Source organism: Chiloscyllium punctatum, chromosome 49 (assembly GCF_047496795.1).
Source record: "Chiloscyllium punctatum isolate Juve2018m chromosome 49, sChiPun1.3, whole genome shotgun sequence".
Taxonomy (NCBI): Eukaryota; Metazoa; Chordata; class Chondrichthyes; order Orectolobiformes; family Hemiscylliidae; genus Chiloscyllium; species Chiloscyllium punctatum.
In genome coordinates, this window is record NC_092787.1 from 31,744,283 (window position 1) to 31,771,427 (window position 27,145).

Below are 27,145 nucleotides of genomic sequence, written 5' to 3' on the forward strand. Positions count from 1 at the left end.
CAATACAGGGCATTGGTGACATAACGACTGGGATATCATAGCAATTACAGAAACATGGCTCAGAGATGGGCAGGACTGGCAGCTTAATGTTCCAGGATACAAATGCTACAGGAAGGATAAAAAGGGAGGCAAGAGAGAGAGGGAGTGGCATTTTTGATAAGAGACAGCATTACAGCTGTGCTGAGGGAGGATATTCCCAGAAATACACCCACGGAAGTTATTTGGGTGGAACTGAGAAATAAGGGATGATAACCTTATTGGGATTGTATTATAGACCCCCCAATAGTCAGAGGGAAATTGAGAAACAAATTTGTAAGGAGATCTCAGCTATCTGTAAGAATAATAGGGTGGTTATGGTAGGGGATTTTAACTTTCCAAACATCGACTGGGACTGCCATAGTGTTAAGGGTTTAGATGGAGAGGAATTTGTTAAGTGTGTACAAGACAATTTTCTGATTCAGTATTTGGATGTACCTACTAGAGAAGGTGCAAAACTTGACCTACTCTTGGGAAATAAGGCAGGGCAGGTGACTGAGATGTTAGTGGGGGAGCACTTTGGGACCAGCAACCATTATTCTATTAGATTTAAAATAATTATGGAAAGGACAGACTAGATCTAAAAGTTAAAGTTCTAAATTGGAAAAAGGCCAATTTTGACGGGATTAGACAAGAACTTTTCAAAGCTGATTGGGGACAGATGTTCGTAGGTAAAGGGACGGGTGGAAAATGGGAAGCCTTCAGAAATGAGTCAACGAGAATCCAGAGAAGTATATTCCTGTCAGGGTGAAAGGAAAGGCTGGTAGATATAGGGAATGCTGGCTGACTAAAGAAATTGAGGGTTTGGGTAAGAAAAAGAAGGAAGCATATGTAAGGTATAGACAGGATAGATCGAGTGAATTCTTAGAAGAGTATAAAGGCAGTAGGAGTATACTTAAGAGGGAAATCAGGAGGGCAAATTGGGGGCATGAGATAGCTTTGGCAAATAGAATTAAGGGGAATACAAAGAGTTTTACAAATACATTAAGGACAAAAGGGCAACGAGGGAGAGAATAGACTTGCGGAATGTTTCAGAGAACACCTCTGGGACACCCGGAACAACCACCCCGTGGCTCAACACTTCAACTCCCCCTCCCACTCCACTAAGGACATGCAGGTCCTTGGACACCTCCATCGCCAGACCATAGCAACACAATGGCTGGAGGAAGAACGCCTCATCTTCCGCCTAGGAACCCTCCAACCACAAGGGATGAACTCAGATTTCTCCAGATTCCTCATTTCCCCTCCCCCCATCTTGTCTCAGTCCCAACCCTCGAACTCAGCACCACCTTCCTAACCTGCAATCTTCTTCCTGACCTCTCTGCGCCCACCCCCACTCCGGCCTATCACCCTCACCTTAACGTCCTTCTACCTATCACATTTCCAACACCCCTCCTCCGAGTCACTCCTCCCTACCTTTTATCTTAGCCTGCTTGGCACACTTTCCTCATTCCTGAAGAAGGGCTTATGCCCGAAACGCCGATTCTCCTGCCCCTTGGATGCTGCCTGACCTGCTGCGCTTTTCCAGCAACACATTTTCAGCTCTGATCTCCAGCATCTACAGTCCTCACTTTCTCCTAGAGAATAGGGGCCCTCAAAGATCAGCAAGGCAGCCTTTGTGTGGAGCCGCAGAAAATGGGGGAGATACTAAATGAGTATTTTGCATCAGTATTTACTGTGGGAAAGGATATGGAAGATATAGACTGTAGGAAAATAGATGGTGACATCTTGCAAAATGTCCAGATTACAGAGGAGAAAATGCTGGATGTCTTGAAACAGGTAAAGGTGGATAAATCTCCAGGACCTGATCAGGTGTACCTTCGAACTGTGTGGGAAGATGGAGAAGTGATTGCTGGGCCTCTTGTTGAGATATTTGTATCATCGATTGTCCCAGGTGAGGTGCCGAAAGACTGGAGGTTGGCAAACGTGGAGCCACTGTTTAAGAAGGGCGGTAAAGGGAATTATAGACCAGTGAGCCTGACCTCGGTGGTGGGCAAGTTGTTGGAAGGAATCCTGAGGGATAGGATGTACATGTATTTGGAAAGGCAAGGACTGATTCGGGATAGTCAACATGGCTTTGTGCGTGGGAAATCATGTTTCACAAATTTGATTGAGTTTTTTGATGAAGTAACAAAGAAGATTGATGAGGGCAGAGCAGTAGATGTGATCTATATGGACTTCAGTAAGGCATTCAACAAGGTTCTCCATGGGAGACTGGTTAGCAAGGTTAGATCTCATGGAATACAGGGAGAACTAGCCATTTGGATACAGAAGTGGCTCAAAGGTAGAAGACAGAGGGTGGTGGTGGAGGGTTGTTTTTCTGATTGGAGGCCTGTGACCAGTGGAGTGCCACAAGGATCGGTGCTGGGCCCTCTACTTTTTGTCATTTACATAAATGATTTGGATGCGAGCATAAGAGGTACAATTAGTAAGTTTGCAGATGACACCAAAATTGGAGGTGTCGTGGACAGTGAAGAAGGTTACTTCAGATTACAACAGGATCTTGACCAGATGGGCCAATCGGCTGAGAAGTGGCAGATGGAGTTTAATTCAGATAAATGCAAGGTGCTGCATTTTGGGAAAGCAAATCTTAGCAGGACTTATACACTTAATCTTAAGGTCCTAGGGAGTGTTGCTAAACAAAGTGACCTTGGAGTGCAGGTTCATAGCTCCTTGAAAGTGGAGTCGCAGGTAGATAGGATAGTGAAGAAGGCATTTGTTATGCTTTCCTTTATTGGTCAAAGTATTGAGTACAGGAGTTTGGAGGTCATGTTGCAACTGTACAGGACTTTGGTTAGGCCACTGTTGGAATATTGGGTGCAATTCTGGTCTCCTTCCTATTGGAAAGATGTGAAACTTGAAAGGGTTCAGAAAAGATTTACAAGGATGTTGCCAGGGTTGGAGAATTTGAGTTATAGGGAGAGGCTGAACAGGCTAGGGCTGTTTTCCCTGGAGCGTTGGAGGCTGAGGGGTGACCTTATAGAGGTTTAAAACGTTATGAAGGGCATGGATAGGGTAAGTAGGCAAAATCTTTTCCCTGGGGTCGGGAGTCTAGAACTGGAGGTCATAGGTTTAGGGTGAGAGGAGAAAGATGTAAAAGGAACCTATGGGGCAACTTTTTCACACAGAAAATGGTACGTGTATGGAATGAGCTGCCAGAGGAAGTGGTGGAGGCTAGTACAATTGCAATATTTAGGAGGCATTTGGATGGGTATGTGAATAGGAAGGGTTAGGAGGGATATGGGCTGGGTGCTAGCAGGTGGACTAGATTAGTTTGGGATATCTGGTCGGCATGGTTGGGTTGGACCGAAGGGTCTGTTTCCATGCTGTACATCTCTATGACTGTATGAATACTGTGTAGAGTATTGCTTTCCTTATTTAATGAAGGATGTATATGTATTGGGGGAACCAGTTCAGAGATTATTCACTAGGTTAATACTTGGATTGGGCATTTTGTGTTTGGAGGATAGGTTAGGCAGGCTGTATCTGCTAAAATGTAGATGTGTAAAGAACCAACTGGATGAAACATATAAGATATTGAGGGACCTTGACATGGTAAATGTAAAGAGGATGGTCCCTTTTGTTGGTTAGAGGGTCATTGTTAAAAATAACCGGTCAACTGTTTACAACAAAGGTGAAGGAATTTGTTTTCTCACACTGGGTCTTAAGTCTTTGGATCTTTGTTCCTCAAAAGCCAGTGGAAACAGAATCTTTGAATATTTTAAAGTGGAGGTAAATAGATTCTTGATTAAGAAGGGCTTGTGAAAGGTTGTGAGATGTGAAAGGTAGGTAGGTAGGAATGTGGAGCAATGACATCATTCATAATCTTATAGAATGGTGGAACAGGCTCGAGGGGCTGAATGGTCTACAGTTCCTAATTCATGTGTTTGTATGTTAGTGGCAAGTAACATTCATATCACGTCAATGCCAGTCAATGACTACCATCAACAACAGAGAATCATCCATCACCACTTGATGTTCAAAGGCATGACTGTCATTGAATTGCCCACTATCAACATCCTGGAGGTTATCATTGACCAGAAACCAGCTTTATATCCCACCGTGGTAGATGAATACAAATCTGGAATTGAGAGTTTAATGATGACCATGTTTTTGATTGTCGGAAAAACCTATCTATTTCACTAATGTCCTTAGGGAAGGAAACTGTCATTCTTATCTGGTCTGACCTACACGTGACTCTAGACCCATCGCAATGTTACTGACTTTTAAATGCCTTCGGAGAATTGGGATAGGCAATAAATGGTGGCCTAGCCTGTGACGCCACAACCTGTGATACTTTTTTTTTAAGTATATAAATTCGGTGAGTTTTGAGAAGATTTGTAGCTCAGGTTGAGGTTCTGGATGTAGGTTTGCTCCCAAAGAAACCCAAACATATAAATAGAAAGCAGGAATCATGTACACTGCATCACCGGAGGCCCACTGAAGATTTTACCTAGTAAGGTGACGAAACATCTGGAAATGAACCTCCCAGCTCAGCGAGCAAACCTACATCCATATAAATTCGGTGATTACGAGAATAGGTCAGAAGATAGGAATTCTGCAGTGAGGAACTTACTTCCTATCTCTTGAATGCCTGTCCACTATCTAGAAAGCATAAGTCATAAATTGATGGGAACAGCTCCTCCTTGCTTGGATGAGTGTAGCTCCAACAACACTCAAGAAGCTTGATACCATCCAGAACAACAGTCCATTGATTGTAAGCACATCTAACACCTTCGATATTCACTCCTTCACCACCAACACAAGTAACAGCAGTGTGTACCAGTGCATTAACCCAACCAGGTTCTTTTGACAGCACTTTCCAAATGCACATCCTCTCCCACCTTGAAGGAGAAGGTCACCAGATGCTTGGAAAAGCCACCAGCTGCAAGTTTCCCTTCAAGCCACAACCCATGCTGATTTGAAGCTATATTGCTGTTCCTTCCATGTTTCTGGGTCAAAATCTTGGAGCTCCCTTCCTAACATTATTGTGGGTGCCTCTACAGCTTAAGGATTGCAGTATTTTAGGAGCTAGCCCACTACCATTGTCTCTAGGATAATTGGGTAATAAATGCTTCCTTAGTTCATGATGTCTACATCCTGTAAACATAATTGAAACAATTAGCACAGATATACTTAAGGGGAATCTGGATAAGATTGGGGAAAAAGATATTAGAGATTATGCTGACAGGGCTAGTTGAGGAAGAATGGGAGGGAGCTCAAGTGGAGAATAAATGGCAATATAGCAGGATTATACTGAATGTGTCACTCTTGCTCTATATTGTAGGTATATCTTACTTTCCTCACAGATGATCCTTAATTAATCTAGATTGCCGAGTGTGCTGTGATCACTGCCCTAGAAAGTATGGTCAATGAAATGCATATACTGGTTATGATGTGGGGTAAACCATCCTGCTTATTTTAACCTAGCAACACAGAAAAGATTTATCCCATGTAGTAATCTGTGAAAATTCAATAGGTCAAGAACTAGTTAAAGTCAAAGTAACAACTTTATTTCTTAAAGTATAACAGAGATTAATTAACTAACAACTCTTTCCAACTCCTTTCTCTAACCTATCTTTTATCCTCCCTTCTATAATACTAGTCCAATAAAACTTTCGATTAAGATTTACAAAACAAAACTTCTTATCTCTTAGTGGGCAGCACGGTGGCACAGTGGTTAGCACTGCTGTCTCACAGCGTCAGAGACCCAGGCTCAATTCCCGTCTCAGGCGACTCTCCGTGTGGAGTTTTCACATTCTCCCCGTGTCGCGTGGGTTTCCTCCGGGTGCTCCGGTTTCTTCCCACAATCCAAAAATGTGCAGGTCAGGTGAATTGGGCATGCTAACTTGCCCGTAGTGTTAGGTGAAGGGGTAAATGTAGGAGAGTGGGTCTGGGTGGGTTATGCTTCGGCGGGTCGGTTAGGACTTGTTGGGCTGAAGGGCCTGTTTCCACACTGTAAGTAATCTAATCTAAAAAAAGCCAGGCAGCTTTTGGTTCTTCTCTGTATTCCTCTCTTCTTCTTCTTGGGGATTCTCCTTCACAGGTTACTGATCGATAAAGGTACCTTTAAGAGAGCTATTCTCTGGGCAGTTGCAGATGTCATTGGTTTGGCAGTTCTTCTCCCAACTGTTTAACCTTCTCTGGGCTTATACCCCCAAAGCATCGGATTGTGTCATTGGCTTTTAAGATTGTTAATATACTCAATTCAAACTTGATTGGAGGTGGGTATTTTGGGATATAATTTAAGCTGATTGGCCGAATTCGAATTTGTTTTTGTTTCCAGGCAACCAGCTAATCAAGTTGTTTGACCAAATGTCACATTATATCTTTTTTCAGAACACTTGGTGCTGTCAGGTAGTTTTTGCTAGCTTTTAACTCTCTGAAAGGTTATAGGACAAATTATATGTTCAAGTGTGAAATTAGGGAGACACCTTGTAATTGTTCAATAGAAAGTTGTTGCCATAAGGGGTAATATTTAACTATGAACAACGTTGCTGAATAACAACTGCTTTTAATTGGACAGGTAAAGAAGATGAAAGACCAAAAAGGCCTTTACCCTGATAAGAGCATCTACACACAACAGATTGGCCCTGGCTTCTGCTTTGGGGCACTTGCCTTGATGCTGCGATTCTTCTTTGAGGTATAGTTGTGTCATTCTTATTTGTATACTTGTTATCTTACGACAGTCAACAGTTGGAAGTGCATCTTATCTCTTCATTCTGAAACCTTTCAGAAGTATCTTTTACTTACGCTACTTATGACATGGAGATGCCGGTGTTGGACTGTGAGGGACAAAGTTAAAATTCACACAACACCAGGTTATAGTTCAACAGGTGTATTTGGAAGCACTAGCTTCCTTCATCAGGTGGTTTGGAGGTTAAGGTCATGCTGACAGAACTTATAGCCAAAGAAGCCCAGTGTCATGGAGGTGTGATACAGTAAACAGTCTTAGATTAAAACTTTCATCTTTTTTAATGAGGTATGCTGGTTTCTGTTCTTTGATATGTAAATCCCAGAAGTTCTTTTAAATTACATTCACAAGGTAGCTTAGCTTTTTAAGCAATAGGTGTGAAGTCTGTCTGTGTCCCAATGCTATGTCAGACTGACAAACCCTCTGTGTAGTTTTACAGAGTTTTAAATGGATTCATGCAGTTTTTGAGCAAAATGAAATGTAATTCTGCAAAAACAAATTCACCCCATAAGTTTATATTGAGAAAGTGTGTGTGTGTTTCGTGCAGTGGGGTCACCTGTGGTGTGACATGAACCCAAGATTCCGGTTGAGGCCGTTCTGCTGAGCCACTCTCGTTTTTGCTTGTCCCGAAGTCCGCTTTGGAGTTTGGTCACCCTAAGGTCTGAGGCCTAATGGTCTAATGTTCCAGACCGCTGAAGTGTTCCCTAACTGGGAGGAACACTCCTGTCTGGTGATTGTTGTGGGTGTCCATTCATCTGTTGTCGTAGCAACTGTTCGGTTTCGCCAATGCACCATGCCTCAGGGCAGCCTTGCCTGCAGCATATCACAGGGATTCACAGAGGAGCGACCAAAGAGGTCGACTTGGAGGCTGCTGCCCTGGGCTTGCCATGAATGCTCAAACCGTCAAGAAATATGTGAATGCCGGATTCATCAGCCGCACCCACAAGGTAGAGCCAAACATCACCCAATCACAATGCAATGTCATCCATGCTCTCAAAACCAATCGCAACATCACCATGAAACCAGCAGAAAAAGGAGGAGCCATTGTCATTCAGAATAGAACAGATTACTGCAAGGAAGTGTACCCACAACTGAACAACCAGGCACAATGCAGGCAACTACCAGCTGATCTGACCAAAGAGCACACCCATGAACTAAAACATTGATCAGGACTTTTGATCCAATCCTTCAGAGTTCCCTATGCGCCCTCATCCCAAGTACTTTTCACGTAGGTGACTTCTATTGCTTTCCAAAGATACACAAGCCAACACATCAGGACATCCCATTGTATCAGCCAATGGGACCTATGTGAGAACCTCTCAGGCTATGTCAAAGCCATTTGAAGCCCATTGTACAGATGACCCCCAGCTTCTGCCACGATACTACAGATTTCTTACAGAAACCCAACACCCATGGACCAGTCGAACTGGGAACATTCCTTGTCACAATGGACGTGTCAGCACTCTATGTCAGCACTTTATGTCAGCACTCTATATCAGCATCCCCCATGGATGACCACATCAGGGCAACAGGCTCAGTACTCAGTAGCAACAACTGCCAATCTCTGAGCACTGTGCTATTACTCGTCTGCTTCTTCCTCGACCACAATGTTGTGCTGAATGCAACCGATATAATGTAATAATGGGCCTAGGAATGGGTGAATATGCAAAAAGAAACCCATGTCTTAACAGTGTGTGGGGTGTGTTAAAAAAATGAAAGGATGGAATCAGGCACTAAAATTATTGAACTGCAGGTACCTTAAGAGGAAAATGAGATGTAGTTCTTCAAGCTTGTGCTAAGGGTTGCTGAAGTACTGCAGTGAGCCTGAGACAAGAACTGTTGTTGGAGAAATATGATGTTAAAGTGGCAAGCAACTGAAAGCTCAGGTCATTTTTGCAGACAGGTATTCTGAAAGTGTCACCTAGTCTGCATTTCATCTCCTCAATATTAGTTGCCAGTGTTTTGAAATCTGGGTTGTAGTTTGAGACTGCCAGTCATATACAGTCCATCAAGTAGCTATCTGTGAAGTGGTGCAATACTTGGACTTACATTATCAACATTTAGGAGAATGTGCAGTTTCCGGAAGTGGAAATCATGCACTGGTATGACCTACAAGCCATGAGGGAATGTGGGCAGCCAGTGAGATCAAATGTCAGAGACTCTGTAAGCAACTTGTCAGTCATGATCTATGTATTGGAGACAACTCACTGGAAGAGGAGGCTCCACAAACATCCCCATCCTTAATGATGGAGAAGCCTTGCAGTGCAAAAGGCAAGGCTAAAGCATTTTCAACCATTTTCCATGATCAGTATGAATGAATGATCCAGCTCAGCCTCCTCCTGAGATCCCCAGCAGCACAAATGTTAGTATTCATGCTACCAGATTCACTCTACATTTTGTAAAGAAACTGTTGAGGACCATGGATACTGCAAATGCTGTGGGCCCTGACAACATTCTCACATTAGCACTGAAGACTTGTACTCCAGAACTAATTGCACCTCCAGCCAAGCTGTTCCATCTGACAATGTCAAAAATTGTCGAAGTATGTGCTGTAACCAAAAAGCGGGACACATCCAAACCAGCCTATTACTACCCCATCAGTCTACACTCAATCATCAAAGTGGCAAGTAACGTTTGTGGCCAGGAAATGACCATCTTCAACAAGAGAGAATCTAGCCATCACCACTTGATGTTTCATGGCATTACCATTATTGAAATGCCCAATATCAAATTGTTGGGGCTATAATTGACCATGAACTGAACCAGCCACATAAATGCTGTGCCTCCATGGACAGGTCAGAGAGTAGGAATTTTATCGTGAGTAACTCAACTCCTGTCTCACTGATACCTGCCCACCATCTACAAAGGGAAAAGTCAGGAGAGTGATGGAATACTTTCCACCTACCTGAATGGGTTCAGTTCCAACAACACACAAAAAATATGCAGGACGAAATGGCAACTCATTCACCATTCATTACCTTCAACATTCGTTACCTTCACCACCAACACACAATGGCATCTCTGTGTGCCGTTTGAAAGATACTGTGCAGTAATTTACCAAGGTCCCTTCAATAGCACCTTCTGTCACCAAAAGGACAGGGGCATATAATAACTCTTGAAGCCTGACTGAAAAGGAACATTATTTATTGTTGAACATCAAAACAGAGCCATTTCTCATGGCATAGATAGGCTGGTCCCAGCCCAGTTCTGCAGCCCATGTTCAGAGATGTTAACACATATATTTGCAGCACGTGGGACTTGAACCTTAGCCTCCTGATCCAGGAGTGATGACAGTACCACTGCACTGCAAGATGGCCCCTAATGTTTTTGTGCTGCTGACACAGAAACATGTCTGGACAAGGGCGGCCCCGAATTTCTACTAGTATGCTGACACCCTGGAACACATTTCTTTTGAATCCTTTTGTATTTTTCTGCTTTACCAACTCTAGTTCTAGTTCAGTGCATTTCTTTTAGCTTCTTTGAAGGAGAAGTTCCTTTCAATGTTCTCACTGTTTAGGGCAAAATAGTATACTTTATTTTTCTTTTTTCCACCCCAGATCATCCATGGAAACTATTTTTCTGTTTTTTTTTAACCTATTTTTCTTTGAATCTAAATTATAAAGGGTTCAGGTGATGACTTCCAGTTGGGCAGGCCATTGCTTGTTACTAAGGGAACTCAAACTCAATGAGCTCAATGAGGAGATTAATTAGAGACTCCCCTTGGGCCTGTAAGGTTTATCACATCCCATCAACTCCAAATCTGAGAGGTCCCCCTCACTCCTGTGATGATGGGGTCTCTTGTGTCACTTTGCTCATCGTCCCATTCCTGGCTTTCAAAGTTTGGTTAGGGAGCATCTAATAAATAGGTGAACGTCTTTTACATGAAGCTCGTTGAAGACCCATTGTAGGGGTGCATCCTTGGTGGCAACCTCTTGCTGAGCTTCCACCACCTCTGTCTTCATCTCCAACTCTGAGACCTCGTAGTCCTCAAGACCGGTTCTCAAGTTTTTAGTGGGCAGAGTTTTTTTTTACTGCAAAATGATGCAATTGGACATTCTGCCCCATTGTCATAATGGTATGATAATATCTCATAGGAGGAGGCTTTACAGGTTACAATGAGTGGTCTCAGGAAGTAGTAATAGGCTAACACATTTGTTGACAGTAATTGTTGTTTGATGTTTGCAAAGGCTTTGCCTTGTGGCATTTATCATAATGATTTCTGATCTTTTTAGCAGTTCATGTAGGGGTGCCAGCAGGGTTGTCAGGTTCAGTATGAATTTCCCATGGTAATTTATGAGACCTGTAAGAGACTTCAATTTCATTATGTTCCTTGGAGTTGCTGCCCTTTTTATGGCCTTCATCTTCTCTTCAAGTGTGATCTTGTTAATCTTATATCCAAGGTATGTTACCTTGTTTATCTGGAACATACATTTATCCCTTTTAGTCTGACAACATTTGCAGAAAAATGTTGCAAAACATCCTCCACACTCTCCAAATGTGCTTTTGCAGTGGCTCCTAAGATTAAAACATTATCAAATAGAGTGCCATTCTGGGCAACCTTTGGAGGACATTCTCCATCACCCTTTCAACGAGGATAAGCCGAAGACACCCCAAAAGGCAAGCAAGTGTAATCGTACTATCCTTTGTGACAGTTTAAAGGGATGTACATCTGGACATCATCTCAAGCTCCAGGAGGTCAGGTTGGCTCATATTCAATTTGGAAAATATGTTGTCCCCAGCCACTTTTGCACACAAGTATTCTGTGCATGGCACAGGGTATCTGTCTAAGCAAGAAGCTCTGTTGACCGTCAATTTGTAATCCCATAGTAACCTTGGGTATATCCCATTTGATGGACCAAAAGATTTCCTTCTGTGTTATATCATGATTCTGTGAAATACAATGTTAATAAATACATGTTATTGTTGATACATTGAGCAAAATGAACTATTCAGTAACGATTTACATGTAAAATTGAGAAAAAAGTATGTGGTAATTTATGCAAGTTTTTTTTTCTGTTTATAGGATTGGGATTACAGTTATGTCCACAGCTTCTACCACTGCAGTCTGGCAGCCTCCTTTATCTTACTTCTCCCAAAGATCAACCCTCAAGCAGGAAATGGAGGAAATCCAGTAAAATTAAGTTGTTGCACACTCTGCTGTGTCTGAAAGAGATGGTGGCTTCTACTGTTAATCCAGAAACTCAGCTAATGTTCTGGAGATCTGTGTTCAAATCCCGCCTTGGCAGATGGCAGAATTTGAATTCAATAAAAAAAATTGCAATTAAGAATCTGCTGACCACGAAAGCATTATTGATTGTCAGAAAAAACCCATCTGGCACACTGATGTCCTTCAGGGAAGGAAATCTACTATCTTCATCTGGTCTGCCTTATGTGTGACTTCAGACCCACAGCAATGTGGTTGACTCAACTGCCCTCTGAAATAGCCCAGCAAGCCACTCAGTTGTATTCATCGCTACAAAGTCTCAACAAAGAAATTAAACTGGACAAACCACCTGGCATCGATCTAGCCACCATAAAAGACAACAGCAGCAGCATGTAAGCTGCAGCAGTTCAAGAAGGCAGCTCACCATCACCTTCTCAAGGGCAGCTAGGAATAAACAAAAAGAGACTGAACCTGTCTTTGATCCTAGCCGTATATTTCTACATTGCATCCATGAAACAATCGTCCCTTATGTCATGATACTGTAAATGCACTGCATAATATGAAAAAAGAAGGGGTGAGTATCATATCTCCAATCAGATTTGATAGGTTCAGAAAACCCTTTTGATGTATTAGCTGTTAGGTAAGAATATAAAACATAGAATATTACAGCGCAGGACAGGCCCTTCGGCCCTCAATGTTGCACTGACCTGTGAAACCAATCTGAAGCCCATCTATCCTACACTATTCCATTTCTGTCCACATGTCTATCCAATGACCATTTAAATTTCCTTAAAATTGGTGAGTCTACTACTGTTACAGGCATTCCACACCCCTACTACTCTCTGAGTAAAGAAACTACCTCTGCCAGCTGTTCTATATCTATTACCCCTCAATTTAAAGCTATGCCTCCTCGTGCAAGCCATCAACATCTGAGGCAAAAGGTTCGCACTGTTCACCCTATCTAACCCTCTGATTATCTTATATGTCTCAATTAAGACATGTCTCAACTTTCTTCTCTCCAACGAAAACAGCCTCAAGTTCCTCAGCCTTTCCTCATAAGATCTTCCCTCCATACCACCTAACATCCTAATAAATCTCCTCTCAACCCTTTGCAAAGTTCCACATCCTTCCTATAATGCGGTGATCAGAACTGTACGCAACACTCCATGTGTGGATGCACCAGAGTTTTGTACAGCTGCAACTGCAGTCCTCATGGTTCCGAAACTCATTCCCTCTACTAATAAAAGCTAACATACCATATGCCTTCTTAACAACCCTATCAAACTGGGTGGCAACTTTCAGGGATCTATGTACATGGACATCAAGATCCCTCTGCTCATCTACATTACCAAGAATCTTACCAGTAGCCCAGTACTCTGCATTCCTGTTGCTCCTTCCAAAGTGAATCACCTCAAACTTTTCAATATTAAATTCTATTTGTCGCCTTTCAGCCCAGTACTGTAACCTACAACATCCTTCTGCACTATCCACAACTCTACCGACCTTAGTGTGATCCACTAATTTACTAACCAATCCTTCTACGTCCTCATCCAGGTCATTTTTAAAAATGACAAACAGCAGTGGACCCAAAACACATCCTCAAGGTATACCACTAGCAACTGAACTCCAGGATGAACATTTCCCATAAACCACCACCCTCTGTCTTCTTTCAGCTGGCCAATTTCTGATCCAGTTTTGAGAAGACTTGTAGCTCAGATTGAGGTTCTGGATGTAGGTTTGCTCGCTGAGCTGGAAGGTTCATTTTCAGATGTTTCGTCACTATACTAGGTAACATCTTCAGTGAGCCTCCAAATGAAGCACTGGTGGTGTAGCCTGCTTTCCTCTTATATGTTTGAGTTTCCTTGGGTTGGCGATGTCATTTCCTGTTCTTTTTGTCTGGGGGTGGTAGATGGGATCAAAGCCAATGTGTTTGTTGAACGAATTCCAGTTAGAATGCCATGCTCTGGGAATTCTCTGCATGTATCTGTTTGGCTTGTCCTAGGATGGATGTGTTGTCCCAGTCGAAGTGGTGTCCTTCTCATCTGTATGTAAGGATACTATTGAGAGTGGGTCATGTCGTTTTGTGGCTAGTTGATGTTCATGTATCCTAATGGCTAGTTTTCTGCCTATTTGTCCAATGTAGCCTTTGCATGGTATTTTGTAGATGACATTAGTTTTGCTTGTTGTGTGTATAGGGTCTTTCAAGTTCATTAGCTGCTGTTTTAGTGTGTTGATGGGTTTGTGGGCTACTATGGTACCAAGGGGTCTGAGTAGTCTGGCAGTCATTTCCAAGATGTCATTGATTAGCAAGCAAACCTACATCCAGAATTTCTGATTCAAACCGTTAAATCACCCTCAATCTCATATGTCTGTATTTTGTGCAATAGCCTACCATGGGGAATCTTATCAAACACCTTATGGAAATATATATACACCACATCAACTGCTTTACCCTCATCCATCTGTTTGGTCACCTGAAAGAACTCAATAAGGTTTGTGAGGCAGAACCTACCCTTCACAAATCCGTGTTGACTATCCCTAATCAATTTATTTCTTTTTAGGTAATTATAAATCCTATCTCTTATAGCCTTTTCCAACACTTTACCCACAACTAAAGTAAGGCTCACTGGTCTATAATTACCAGAATTGTCACTACTCCCCTTCTTGAACAAGGGAACAACATTTGCTATCCTCCAGTCTTCTGGCACTATTCCTGTAGACAATGATGACGTAAAGATCAAATCCAAAGGCTCTGCAATCTCCTCCTGGCTTCCCAGAGAATCATAGGATAAATCCATGATTTGAAGATGCCGGCGTTGGACTGGGGTGTACAAAGTCAAAAATCACACAACACCAGGTTATAGTCCAACAGGTTTAATTGGAAGCACACTAGCTTTTGGAGCGTCGCTCCTTCATCAGGTAAACCTGTTGGACTATAACCTGGTGTTGAAGGATAAATCCAGCCAGACTCAGGGGACTTGTCTATTTTTACCTTTTCCAGAATTACTAACACCTCCTCCTTGTGAACCTTAATCCCATCCAGTCTAGTTGTCTGTATCTCAGTATTCTTCTTGCCAACATTATCTTCTTCTAGTGTGGATACTGAACATTGTTGTGGTTCTGTTCGCCGAGTTGGGAATTTGTGTTGCAGACATTTCGTCCCCTGTCTAGGTGACATCCTCAGTGCTTGGGAGCCTCCTGTGAAGCGCTTCTGTGATCTTTCCTCCGGCATTTGTAGTGGTTTGAATCTGCCGCTTCCGATTGTCAGTTCCAATTGTCTGTTGCAGTGGTCGGTATATTGGATCCAGATCCAATATACTTATTGATCGAATCTGTGGATGAGTGCCATGCCTCTAGGAATTCCCTGGCTGTTCTCTGTTTGGCTTGTCCTATAATAGTAGTGTTGTCCCAGTCGAATCACTACAAATGCCAGAGGAAAGATCACAGAAGCGCTTCACAGGAGGCTCCCAAGCACTGAGGATGTCACCTAGTCAGGGGACAAAACGTCTGCAACACAAATTCCCAGCTTGGCGAACAGAACCACAACAACGAGCACCCGAGCTACAAATCTTCTCATAAACTTTGAATACTGAACATTGTCTTTTTCTAGTGTGAATACTGATAAATTGTATGAAGCAAAACACAGCTGCTGGTTGAACGTGTTATTCAAATAAAAGATAATTTATGAAAAGCTAAGACATGTTTAAAAATGGATGAGAGTTTCAGCTGAGTGCTTGATATTTTTAAAAATTTTAATGTTAAATTTTATTTTATCTTTTGCTGGCTCATTTGAAATCAGTCAGTAAGGAAGGGTAATTTTTAAAAATATATTAGGGCTTTTTCAGCTTAATGTCATTGAGGGCATTCAAGAGACAGAGTGTGATAGTAAATTTAGAGAGGTGGTTACACAGCAGGATCAGGCAGGTAGATGGGTGACTGTCAGGAAAAGTAAGAACGCATTTAAGAGGTCACCTGTGGCTATGTTTCTCTCAAACAGATATTCCATTTTGGATACTGCTGAAGGGGATAGTCTGTCAGAGCAAAATAGAAGTGACGGTCAGATCTTGGGCAGTAAGAATGAATCTTATGTTAAGTGGAATTTGTCAAGATTTTAAAAATAAATGTTATAGGGGACTCTTCTGTCAGAAGCACTGACAGAAGATTCCGTGGCTGTGAGTATGAATCTAGAATAGTATGTTGCCTTCCTGGTGCTAGGGTTAAGTATGTCTCAAAATAGTTGAAGCATATTGTCAAAGGGTAGAGTGAGAAGCTGGAAATTGCTATACACTTGATAGGAACAAATTGTTAGGGAAAGAGTTAAGGTTTTGCAGAGTGAATATGAGAGGTTATGTAGAAGGTGAAAAAGCAGAACCACAAAGGTAGTCATTTCTGGCTTACTCCTGGTGTCACATTCTAATGAGAGTCTAAATAAAATGTGCAACTAAATCAATGGCTGAAGAGATGGTGTAATGTACAAAAGGGACGGGTTTCACCTGTACTGGAAAGGGACCATTATTGTGGTGGGATAATTTGCTAGTTAGAGTCATAGAGATGTACAGCATGGAAATAGACCCTTCGGTCCAACCCGACCATACCGATCAGATATCCCAACCCAATCTAGTCCCACCTGCCAGCACCCGGCCCATATCCCTCCAAACCCTTCCTATTCATATACCCATCCAAATGCCTCTTAAATGTTGCAATTGTACCAGCCTCCACCACATCCTCTGGCAGCTCATTCCATACACGTACCACCCTCTGCATGAAAATGTTGCCCCTTAGGTCTCTTTTATATCTTTCCCCTCTCACCCTAAACCTGTGCCCTCTAGTTCTGGACTCCCCGACTCCAGGGAAAAGACTTTGCCTATTTATCCTAACTATGCCCCTCATAATTTTGTATACCTCTATAAGGTCACCCCTCAGCCTCTGATACTCTAGGGAAAACAGCCCCAGCCTGTTCAGCCTCTCCCTGTAGCTCAGATCCTCCAACCCTGGCAACATTCTTGTAAATCTTTTCTGAACACTTTCAAGTTTTGCCACATCTTTCCAATAGGAAAGAGTCCAGAATTGCACCCAATGTTCCAACAGTGGCCTAACCAATGTCCTGTACAGCCGCAACATGACCTCCCAACTCCTGTACTCAATACTCTGACCAATAAAGGATAGCATATCAAATGCCTTCTTCACTCTCCTATCTACCTGCAACTCCACTTTCAAGGAGCTATGAACCTGCACTCCAAGGTCTCTTTGTTCAGCAACACTTCCTAGGACCTTATCATTAAGTGTATAAGTCCTGCTCAGATTTGCTGTCCCAAAACGTAGCACCTTGCATTTATCTGAATTAAACTCTGTCTGCCACTTCTCAGCCCATTGGCCCATCTGGTCCAGATCCTGTTGTAATCTGAGGTAACCCTCTTCGCTGTCCACTACACCTCCAATTTTGGTGTCATCTGCAAACTTACTAACTCTACTTCTTATGCTCGCATCCAAATCATTTATGTAAATGACAAAAAGTAGAGGGCCCAGCACTGATCCTTGTGGCACTCCACTGGTCACAGGCCTCCAGTCTGAAAAACAACCCTCCACCACCACCCTCTGTCTTCTACCTTTGAGCCAGTTCTGTATCCAAATGGCTAGTTCTCTCTGTATTGCATGAGATCTAAGCTTGCTAATCAGTCTCCCTTGTCAAATGCCTTACTGAAGTCCATATAGATCACATCTACCGCTCTGCCCTCATCAATCTTCTTTGTTACTTCTTCAAAAACTCAATCAAGTTTGTGAGACATGATTTCCCACGCACAAAGCCATGTTGACTATCCCGAGTCAGTCCTTGCCTTTCCAAATACATGTACATCCGATCCCTCAGGATTCCCTCCAACAACTTGCCCACCACCGAGGTCAGGCTCACTTGTCTATAATTCCCTGGCTTGTCTTTACCACCCTTCTTAAACAGTGGCACCACGTTTGCCAACCTCCAGTCTTTCGGCACCTCACCTGTGACTATCGATGATACAAATATCTCAGCAAGAGACCCAGCAATCACTTCTCTAGCTTCCCACAGAGTTCTTGGGTACACCTGATCAGGTCCTGGGGATTTATTCACTTTTAACCGTTTCAAGACATCCAGCACTTCCTCCTCTGTAATCTGGATATTTTGCAAGATGTCACCATCTATTTCTCTACAGTCTATATCTTCCATATCCTTTTCCACAGTAAATAAAGATGCAAAATATTCATTTAGTATCTCCCCCATTTTCTGTGGCTCCACACAAAGGCTACCTTGCTGATCTCTGAGGGGCCCTATTCTCTCCCTAGTTACCCTTCTGTCCTTAACATATTTGTAAAAACCCTTTGGATTCTCCTTAATTCTATTTGCCAAAGCTATCTCATGTCCCCTTTTTGCCCTCCTGATTTCCCTCTTAAGTATACTCCTACTTCCCGTATACTCTTCTAAGAATTCACTCGATCTATCCTGTCTATACCTGACGTATGCTTCCTTCTTTTGCTTAACCAAACTCTCAATTTCTTTAGTCACCCAGCATTCCCTATACCTACCAGTCTTCCCTTTCACCCTGACAGGAACATACTTTCTCTGGATTCTTGTTATCTCATTTCTGAAGGCTTCCCATTTTCCACCCGTCCCTTTACCTGTGAACATCTGCCTCCAATCAGCTTTCGAAAGTTCTTGCCTAATACCGTCAAAATTGGCCTTTCTCCAATTTAGAACTTCAACTTTTAGATCTGGTCTATCCTTTTCCATCACTATTTTAAAACAAATAGAATTATGGTCGCTGGCCTCAAAGTGCTCCCCCACTAACACCTCAGTCACCTGCCCTGCCTTATTTCCCAAGAGTAGGTCAAGTTTTGCACCTTCTCTAGTAGGTACATCCACATACTGAATCAGAAAATTGTCTTGTACACACTTAACAAATTCCTCTCCATCTATGCCCTTAACACTATTGCAGTCCCAGTCGATATTTGGAAAGTTAAAATCCCCTACCATAACTACTCTATTATTCTTACAGATAGCTGAGATCTCCTTGCAAGTTTGTTTCTCAATTTCCCTCTGACTATTGGGGGGTCTATAATACAATCCCAATAAGGTTATCATCTCTTTCTTATTTCTCAGTTCCACCCAAATAACTTCCGTGGATGTATTTCCGAGAATATCCTCCCTCAGCACAGCTGTAATGCTATCCCTTATCAAAAATGCCTTTTCCCCTCCTCTCTTGCCTCCCTTTCTATCTTTCTTGTAGCATTTATATCCTGGAACATTAAGCTGCCAGTCCTGCCCATCCCTGAGCCACGTTTCCATAATTGCTATGATATCCCACTTCCATGTTCCGAACCATGCCCTGAGTTTATCTGCCTTCCCTGTTAGGTCCCTTGCATTGAAATAAATGCAGTTTAATTTATTAGTCCTACCATGTCCCTGCCTGCCCTGACTGTTTGACTCACTTCTGTTCTCAGTTGTACCCGTCTCAGATCGATCTCTTTCCTCACTATGTCCCTGGGTCCCACCCCCCCCACGTTACTAGTTTAAATCTTCCCAAGCATTTCTAGCAAATTTCCCTGCCAGTATATTAGTCCCCTTCCAATTTAGATGCAATCTGTCCTTCTTGTACAGCTCACGCCTACCCCAAAAGAGATTCCAATGATCCAAAAATGTGAATCCTTCTCCCATACACAAGCTCCTCAGCCATGCATTTATCTGTTCTATCCTCCTATTCCTGCCCTCACTAGCTCGTAGCACTGGGAGTAATCCAGATATTACTACCCTTATAACTCTCTGTAATCTCCCTTCAGAGTCTCAAGCTTTTCCCTTCCAATGTCGTTGGTTCCAATGTGGACAATGACCTCCTACTGGCCCCTCTCCCCCATGAGAACATTCTGCACCCTCTCTGAGACATCCTTGATCCTGGCACCAGAGAAACAGCACACCATTCTGCTTTTTCTCTGCTGGCCACAGAAACATCTATCTGTACCTCTGACTACAGAATCCCCTTATACAATTGATCTCTTGGAAGCCGACATACCCCTCGTTGCATTAGAGCCAGTCTCACTACCAGAAACTTGGCTGTTCGTGCCACGTTCCCCTGAGAATCCATCATCCCCCTACATTTTCCAAAACAGCGTACCTGTTTGAAATGGGTATATCCACAAAAGACTCCTGCCCTAGGTGCCGACCTCTCTCACCCTTCCTGGAGTTAACCCATCTATGTGACTATATCTGAGACTTTCCCCCTTCCTATAACTGCCATCCATCACATACTGTTGCTGTTGCAAATTCCTCATTGCTTGTATTTGTCTCTCCAACCGATTCAATCGATCTGATAAGATTCACATCCAACAGCATTTATGGCAGATATAATCCGCAGTAACCCTTAAACTTTCTTTAAACTCCCACATCTGACAAGTACATATCACTACAAAGGCCACTTTTGCTCCTTCACAATCTGCAGACCCAGAAAATAACACCGTCTTATTCCTCTACAAACACTGCCCAGGTTAAATTAATAGCTATGGCTTATATTTTAAGTTTAATCAAGAGACTTATCTCCAAAAACATATAATCAAGAAAGAATCCACTATACTCACTACTGCTGCTTTTCTCTTGGACAAACCTAAAACAATTAACTTATCTGATACTGTGCTGTGAACTTCACCCAACAGTTCCTCCAAGATTAGTTGTGAATTTCACTGTTTGTTAATTTTCCCAGATGCACTCCGATGTCCAGCGATACACGAATAAAAATAAGCTGGTTGGACTATAACCTGGTGTTGTGCGATTTGAACATTGTACACCTCAGTGTCACACCCAAATCTCAACAATGACCAAGCATTGAAACTAAGTGGGGGCTGGAAACAAGGCTAAATGTTAAGAGGCCCCAGTGGGATTTGAACTCATGACCTCTGGTTTACAAGACCAGTGCTTCTATTTTGAGAGTGTTTAAACCAGTGGTGGTGGTTTGCAGGGTTGTGGGGTGCATTCCAAAGTAGCAGTAAAAATAGAAAGAAAGCTCAGGATGCTTCCAAATCAGAAAAGAGCAAGTTAATTAGAAAGGCAGACAACAGCAAATCAGGGAACAAGGTATCTCTGAAGAATTAAACTGCATTTCTTTCAATGGAAGGGGTCTTACAGATATGTCTGATGAACTCACGTCATAGCTATTACAGAAAATTGGCTGAGGGAAGGACACAACTGGCAGTTCACTGTTCTGGGTTTTACATGCTATGGGAAGGACAGAAAGGAAGGCAAGAGAGAAGTGGGAGTGGCATTTTTGATTAAGGAAAACATTACTACTGTAATTAGAGAGCATATTTCTCAGGATCGTCTAGTGAAACTGTCAGAGAAATTACCCAAATGAACAGAGAGCACGCAAGCATGAAACAGGTGAAATTGGCAAGCTGTTTATTACAAGCGATATCGCTAGAAAAGAAATTGCCTCGGCTGACACAGAACTGACAGTCTGTACAGATAAATCAAGGGTTCTCTTCCTCAAGCAGTGGGCACAGGCAGTTTTATAGGAGTACAGTAATGTGGTGTGAATTAAAGTACAATCAAGATTAAAACATAATCAATAGTAGGACAATCAGCCATCCTGTAGCAGCAATCAGTCCATGATTGATTTAGGAGATTCCGATCTTCTGTGAGAGTAGGTGCTAATGTTTCTCATCCTGGCATCAATGGGTTTCCATTGTGGTTAATCCGCAAGTGAGGTTGCCTTTGTTGCCTTTCAGTCTGAGCATCCTTTGTAGTGTTCCAGTATGTGTGAGGAGTGAAGCTGCCCTTCGCGCTTCGGGAGCAGTTAGGGTTACTGAGGGCTAGGAAGTCTAATGTCAGGGTGTCTCAGGAAGTGTATTCCCCAGTCTGGAAGTGGCTTGAGTCATCTCCTATTTGCTGTCTAGTGTCTTAGTTAGCCTGTTGGTAAAGGCTGAGGCACTCTGGGTAATTTCTGTAGTGGCTTAAGCAGATATGGTTCCTTATGCTCTTTTTGGCAATGCCGGGGGTGGACAGAAACTATATGGATAGAAATTAGAAATAATAACTAACATCTTTTAAAAAGAACAGGGAGGGTGGAAAAAGAGGAGGGGGTGTAGCATTGCTAATTAGAGAGTGCATCACAGCTACAGAACAAAGGTTGTCAGGGAAGGTTTGTCTACTGAGTCAGTATGGTAGAAGTTAGGAACAGCAAGGGAGCAGCCACTTCATTGGGGGGGGGTTTTCTACAGACCCCCTAATAGCAGTAGATAAATCAAAGTGCTCATAGGCTGGCAGATTTTGGAAAAATGTAGATGTAGTAGGATTGTTGTTATGGGTAACTTCAACTTTCCCAATATTGACTGGAATCTCCTTAGTGCAGATGGTTTGAATGGAGCCGTTTTGTCAGGTGTATTCAGGAGGGTTTCCTTACTCAGCATATAGACAGGCCGACGAGGGACGAGGCCATTTTGGATTTAGTGCTCGGCAATGAGCCAGGACAGGTGTCAGATTTCGCGTTGGGAGAACACTTTGGTGAAAGTGATCACAACTGCCTCACATTTACCATTGCCATGGAGAGGGAAGGGAGCAGTTACCATCGAAAGATATATAATTGGGAACAGGAAATTATGACGCTATTAGACAGGAGTTGCGAAGTACAGACTGGGAGCAATTGTTCCACAGAAAGGGCACAGCAGACATGTGGAGACTGTTTAAGGAGCAGTTGTTGCGAGTGATGCACACATTTGTTCCTCTGAGACAGGCAAGAACGAGTAAGATTAAGGAGCCTTGGATGACAAGAACAGAAGAGCTTCTCGTCAAAAAGAAGAAGGCAGCTTATGTAAGGTGGAGGAAGCAAGGGTTTAGTGCAGCTTTACAGGATGACAGGACTTGCTAGAAAGGATCTCAGAAATTGATTGAGGAGAGTCAGGAGGGGGCACAAAAAAGGCTTGGCGGTAAGAACTAGGGAGAACCCAAAGGCATTTTACTCATACATGAGGAATAAGAGAATGATCAGGGAGAAGGTAGAGCTGGTTAGGGATAGTGGTGGGAACTTGTGCATGGAGACTGAGCAGATAGGGGAGGCCCTAAGTGAGATTTTTGCTTTGTTTTTCACTAAGGAAAGGGATCTTGTTGTGAATGTGAACTTTGAGGAGCTGGGAAATAGGCTTGAACAGATCAAGATTGATGAAGTTGATGTGCTGGAAAATTTGGAAATACTGAGATTAATAAGTCCCCAGGGCCAGACCAGATTTATCCAAGGTTGCTCCAGGAAGTGAGAAAGGAAGTTCCTAAGCTGGTTGCGAAGATCTTTGCTTCCTCACTGTCCATGGGCATCGTACTGGAGGATTGGAGGGAGGTGAATGTTGTTCCTCTTTTCAAGAAGGGTAATAGGGAAATCCTTGGCAATTACAGATCAGTCAGTCTTACGTCTGTGGTCAGCAAGGTTTTGGAAAGAATTCTGAGGGATAGGATTTATGATTATTTGGAAAAGCATAGCATGATTAAAAGCAGTCAACATGGCTTTGTTAGATGCAAATCATGCCTCACAAATCTTATTGAATTCCTTGAGGAGGTGACAAGACAGGTCGACGATGGTCGAGCAGTGGATGTGGTGTATATGGACTTCAGCAAGGCATTTGATAAGATTCTCCACGGTAGGCTCATTCATGAAGTCACGAAGTATGGGATACAGGGAGATTTGGCTGTCTGGATTCAAAATTGGTTGGCTGACAGAAGGCAGAGAGTGGTTGTAGATGGAAAGTATTCTGCCTGGAGGTCAGTGTTGAGTGGGGTCCCGCAGGGCTCTGTTCTTGGTCCTCTGCTCTTTGTAATTTTTATAATTGCTTGGATGAGGAGTTTGGGAGGTGGGTTAGTAAATTTGCAGATGACACAAAAGTTGGAGGTGCCGTTGATAGTATCGAGGGCTGTTGCGGGCTGCAGTGCGACATAGACAGAATGCAGAGCTGGGCTGAGAAATAGCAGGTGGAGTTCAACCTGTTTAAATGAGAAATGAATGCATTTTGGTAGGTTGAACTTGAATGCTGAATGTAGAATTAAAGACAAGGTTCTTGGCAGTGTGGAAGAACAGTGGAATCTTGCTATTCAAGTGCATAGATCCCTCACATTTGCCACCCAAGTTGATAAGGTTGTTAAGAAAGCATATACTATTTTGGCTTTCATTAACAAGGGTATTGAGTTTAAGAGCTGCAAGGTTTTGCTGCAGCTCTACAAAACCCTGGTGAGACCACACTTGGAAACGTATCCAGTTCTGGTCATCCTGTCATAGGAAAGATACAGAGGCTTAGGAGAGGGTGCAAAGAAGGTTTACCAGGATGCTACCTGGACTGGAAGGCTTGTCTTAAGAAGAGAGGTTGACTAAGCTCGAACTTTTCTCTCTCTGGAGAGAAGGAGGAAGAGGGGTGACCTGACCGAGGTGTAGAGGAGACATCAGAGGCAGGTTCTTTACACAGAGTTGTGAATGCATGGAATGTGTTGCCAGCAGCGGTGGTGGAAGCATAGTCATTAGGGACATTTAAGCGATTGCTAGGCATGCACATGGACAGCAGTGAATTGAGGAATGGATCTTTGAGAATGCTGGCGGCCTTTCCTTGACAGCGGGCCTGGTAGATGGATTCTTTAGATGGGAGGTTGGCCTTTGTGATTGTCCGGGCCGAGTTCACCACTCCCTGTAACTGTCTCCGAACTTGAAGTTAGGTTATTTTGTTTTAGATTAGGAATAATCATCAGCACAACATTATGGGCCGAATGGCCTGTTCTGTGCTGTACTTTTCTATATTCTATATTCTATTAGAAAGGGATGATCACCTGATGGGATTGTACTTTTGGATCCACAATAGTCAGAGGGAAATTGAGGAGCAAATATGTAGAGAGATCTCCGATATATGTAAGAATAATATGGTTGTAATAGCAGGGGATATTAATCTTCCAAATATTGAATTGAATTGAATTTAATATATACCAAGGCACAGTGAAAATCTTTGTCTTGAGAGCAATACAGGCAGATCACATTGTTAAATAGCATAGATAAGTAAATAGTGGCAAAACCAAAACACAGGTACAGCGAATGTTAGGAGTTTGTGAGTCCATTCAGTAATCTAACAACAGCAGGGCAGAAACTGTTTCAAAACCAACTGGTGCATGTGTTCAGGCTTCTGTACCTTCTCCCCGATGGTAGAGGTTGTAGAAAAACATTGCCAGGGTGGGATGGATCTTTGAGAATGCTGGCGGCCTTTCCTTGACAGCGGGCCTGGTAGATGGATTCTATAGATGGGAGGTTGGCCTTTGTGATTGTCCGGGCCGAGTTCACCACTCTCTGTAACCATCTCCGATCTTGAAGGTACAGTTGTCATGCCAGATAGTGATACATCCAGACAGAATGCTCTCGATGGCGCACCTATAAAAGTTGGCAAAGGTATTCGACTGTCATGCCATATTTCCTCAGCTGCCTGAGGTTGTTGGGCCTTTGTAACCAGTACGTCCACATAAAGAGTCCAAGAAAGCTTGTTGTTGATAACTATTCCCAGGGGCTTGACACGCTCCACTCGCTCCACCTCTGTGCTGTTAATGTTTGGGGGCATGAGTAACATCCCGCCAAAAGTCAATAATGAGTTCCTTGGTTTTGCCACCATGGAGAGCTAGGTTGTTCTCAGTGCACCATTTTTCCAGGTCTTCCACCTCCCATCTGTAGTCCGTTTCGTTGCCATCTGAGATTTGACTGATTATAATAGTGTCATCAGCGAACTCGTAAATGGCATTGTAAATGGTATTTGACGACACAGTCATGAGTATACAGGGCTGAGTACACACCCCTGTGGGGGCTCTATTGTTGAGTGTTATAGTGAGGATGAAATATTGTCCCCAATCTTCACTGATTAGGGCTGTGGATCAGGAAACTGAGGATCCAGTTGCAGAGAGTGGGCTTAGTCTGAGATCACTAAATTTAATAATCACTCTCGAGGGGATAATAATGTTGAAGGCTGAGCTGTAGTCAATGAGTAGGATTCTTACATAGCTTTTCTTGGTGTCAAGATGTTCTAGGGAGGAGTGAAGGGCAAGTGATATGACATCTGACATGGATCTGTTGGTCTGATAGGCAAATTGGAGTGGGTCAAGAGTATTTGGCCCGTATCCCTCTTGGGATATTATGTTGAAGTTGTACAAAATGTTGGTGGGGCCTCTTCTGGAGTACTGTGTCCAGTTCTGGTCTCCCTGTTATAGAAAGAATATTATTTAGCTGGAGCAGGTTCAGATGAGGTTTACCAGGACGTTGCCAGGGATGGAGGGTTTGAGTTATAAGAAGAGGCTAGATAGGCTGGGACTTATTTCACTGAAGCATAGAAGGTTGAGAGGTGACCTTTTAGAGTTTTATAGAATAATAGGGGTATAGATAATGTAAATGGCAGGTGTCTATTTCCTCGGATGAGGATTTCAAGATTTGTATCATCGATAGTCACAGGTGAGGTGCTGGGAGACTGAAGGTTGGCAAGCATGATGCCACTATTTAAGAAAGGTGGTAAGGACAAGCTGGGGAACTATAGACCAGTGAGCCTGACATCGGTGGTGGGCAAGTTGTTGGAGGAAATCCTGAGGGATAGGATGTATATGTATTTGAAAAGGCAAGGACTGATTAGGGAGAGTCAACAAGGCTTTGTGCGTGGGAAGTCATGTCTCACAAACCTGATTGTGAGTTTTTTGAAAAAGGAACAAAGTGGATTGATGAGGGCAGAGTGGTAGACGTGATCTATATGGACTTCAGTAAGATGTTCGACAAGGTTCCCCGTGGGAGACTGGTTAGCAAGGTTAGATCTCATAGAACACAGGGCAAACTAGTCATTTGGATACAGAACTGGCTCAAAGGTAGAAGACAGAGGGTGGTGGTGGAGGGTTGTTTTTCAGATTGGCGGCCTGTGACCAGTGGTGTGCCACAAGGACCGACGCTGGGTCCATTACTTTTAATCATTTATATAAATGATTTGAATGTGAGCATGAGAGGTATCGTTAGTAAGTTTGCAGATGACACCAAAATTGGAGGTGTAGTGGTTAGCGAAGAAGATTACCTCAGATTACAACAGGATCTTGATCAGATGAGCCAATGGGCTAAGGAGTGGCAGATGGAGTTTAATTTAGATAAATGCGAGGTGCTACATTTTGGGAAAGCAAGTCTAAGCAGGACTTATACACTTGATGGTAAGGCCCTAGGGAGTGTTGCTGAACAAAGAGACCTTGGAGTGCAGGTTCATAGCTC

General features: G+C 43.0%; 1 protein-coding gene across 2 annotated transcripts in view; it reads left to right on the forward strand.

Moving 5' to 3' along the window:
• The window catches only part of mymk (myomaker, myoblast fusion factor), a 63,334-nt gene that overhangs the window by 22,128 nt on the left and 14,061 nt on the right, over window positions 1-27,145 (forward strand). Inside the window, exons 5-6 of one of the 2 annotated variants that reach the window (XR_011956138.1) lie at window positions 6,563-6,679; window positions 11,754-12,468. Coding sequence is in view for 1 of the 2 variants with exons in the window: in XM_072566139.1 (XP_072422240.1) it covers window positions 6,563-6,679; window positions 11,754-11,897 (261 nt within the window). In the remaining variant the exon portion in view is untranslated. Of the gene's footprint in view, window positions 1-6,562; window positions 6,680-11,753; window positions 15,305-27,145 lie in introns of those variants that run through there. The other variant, XM_072566139.1, reaches the window with a different exon arrangement.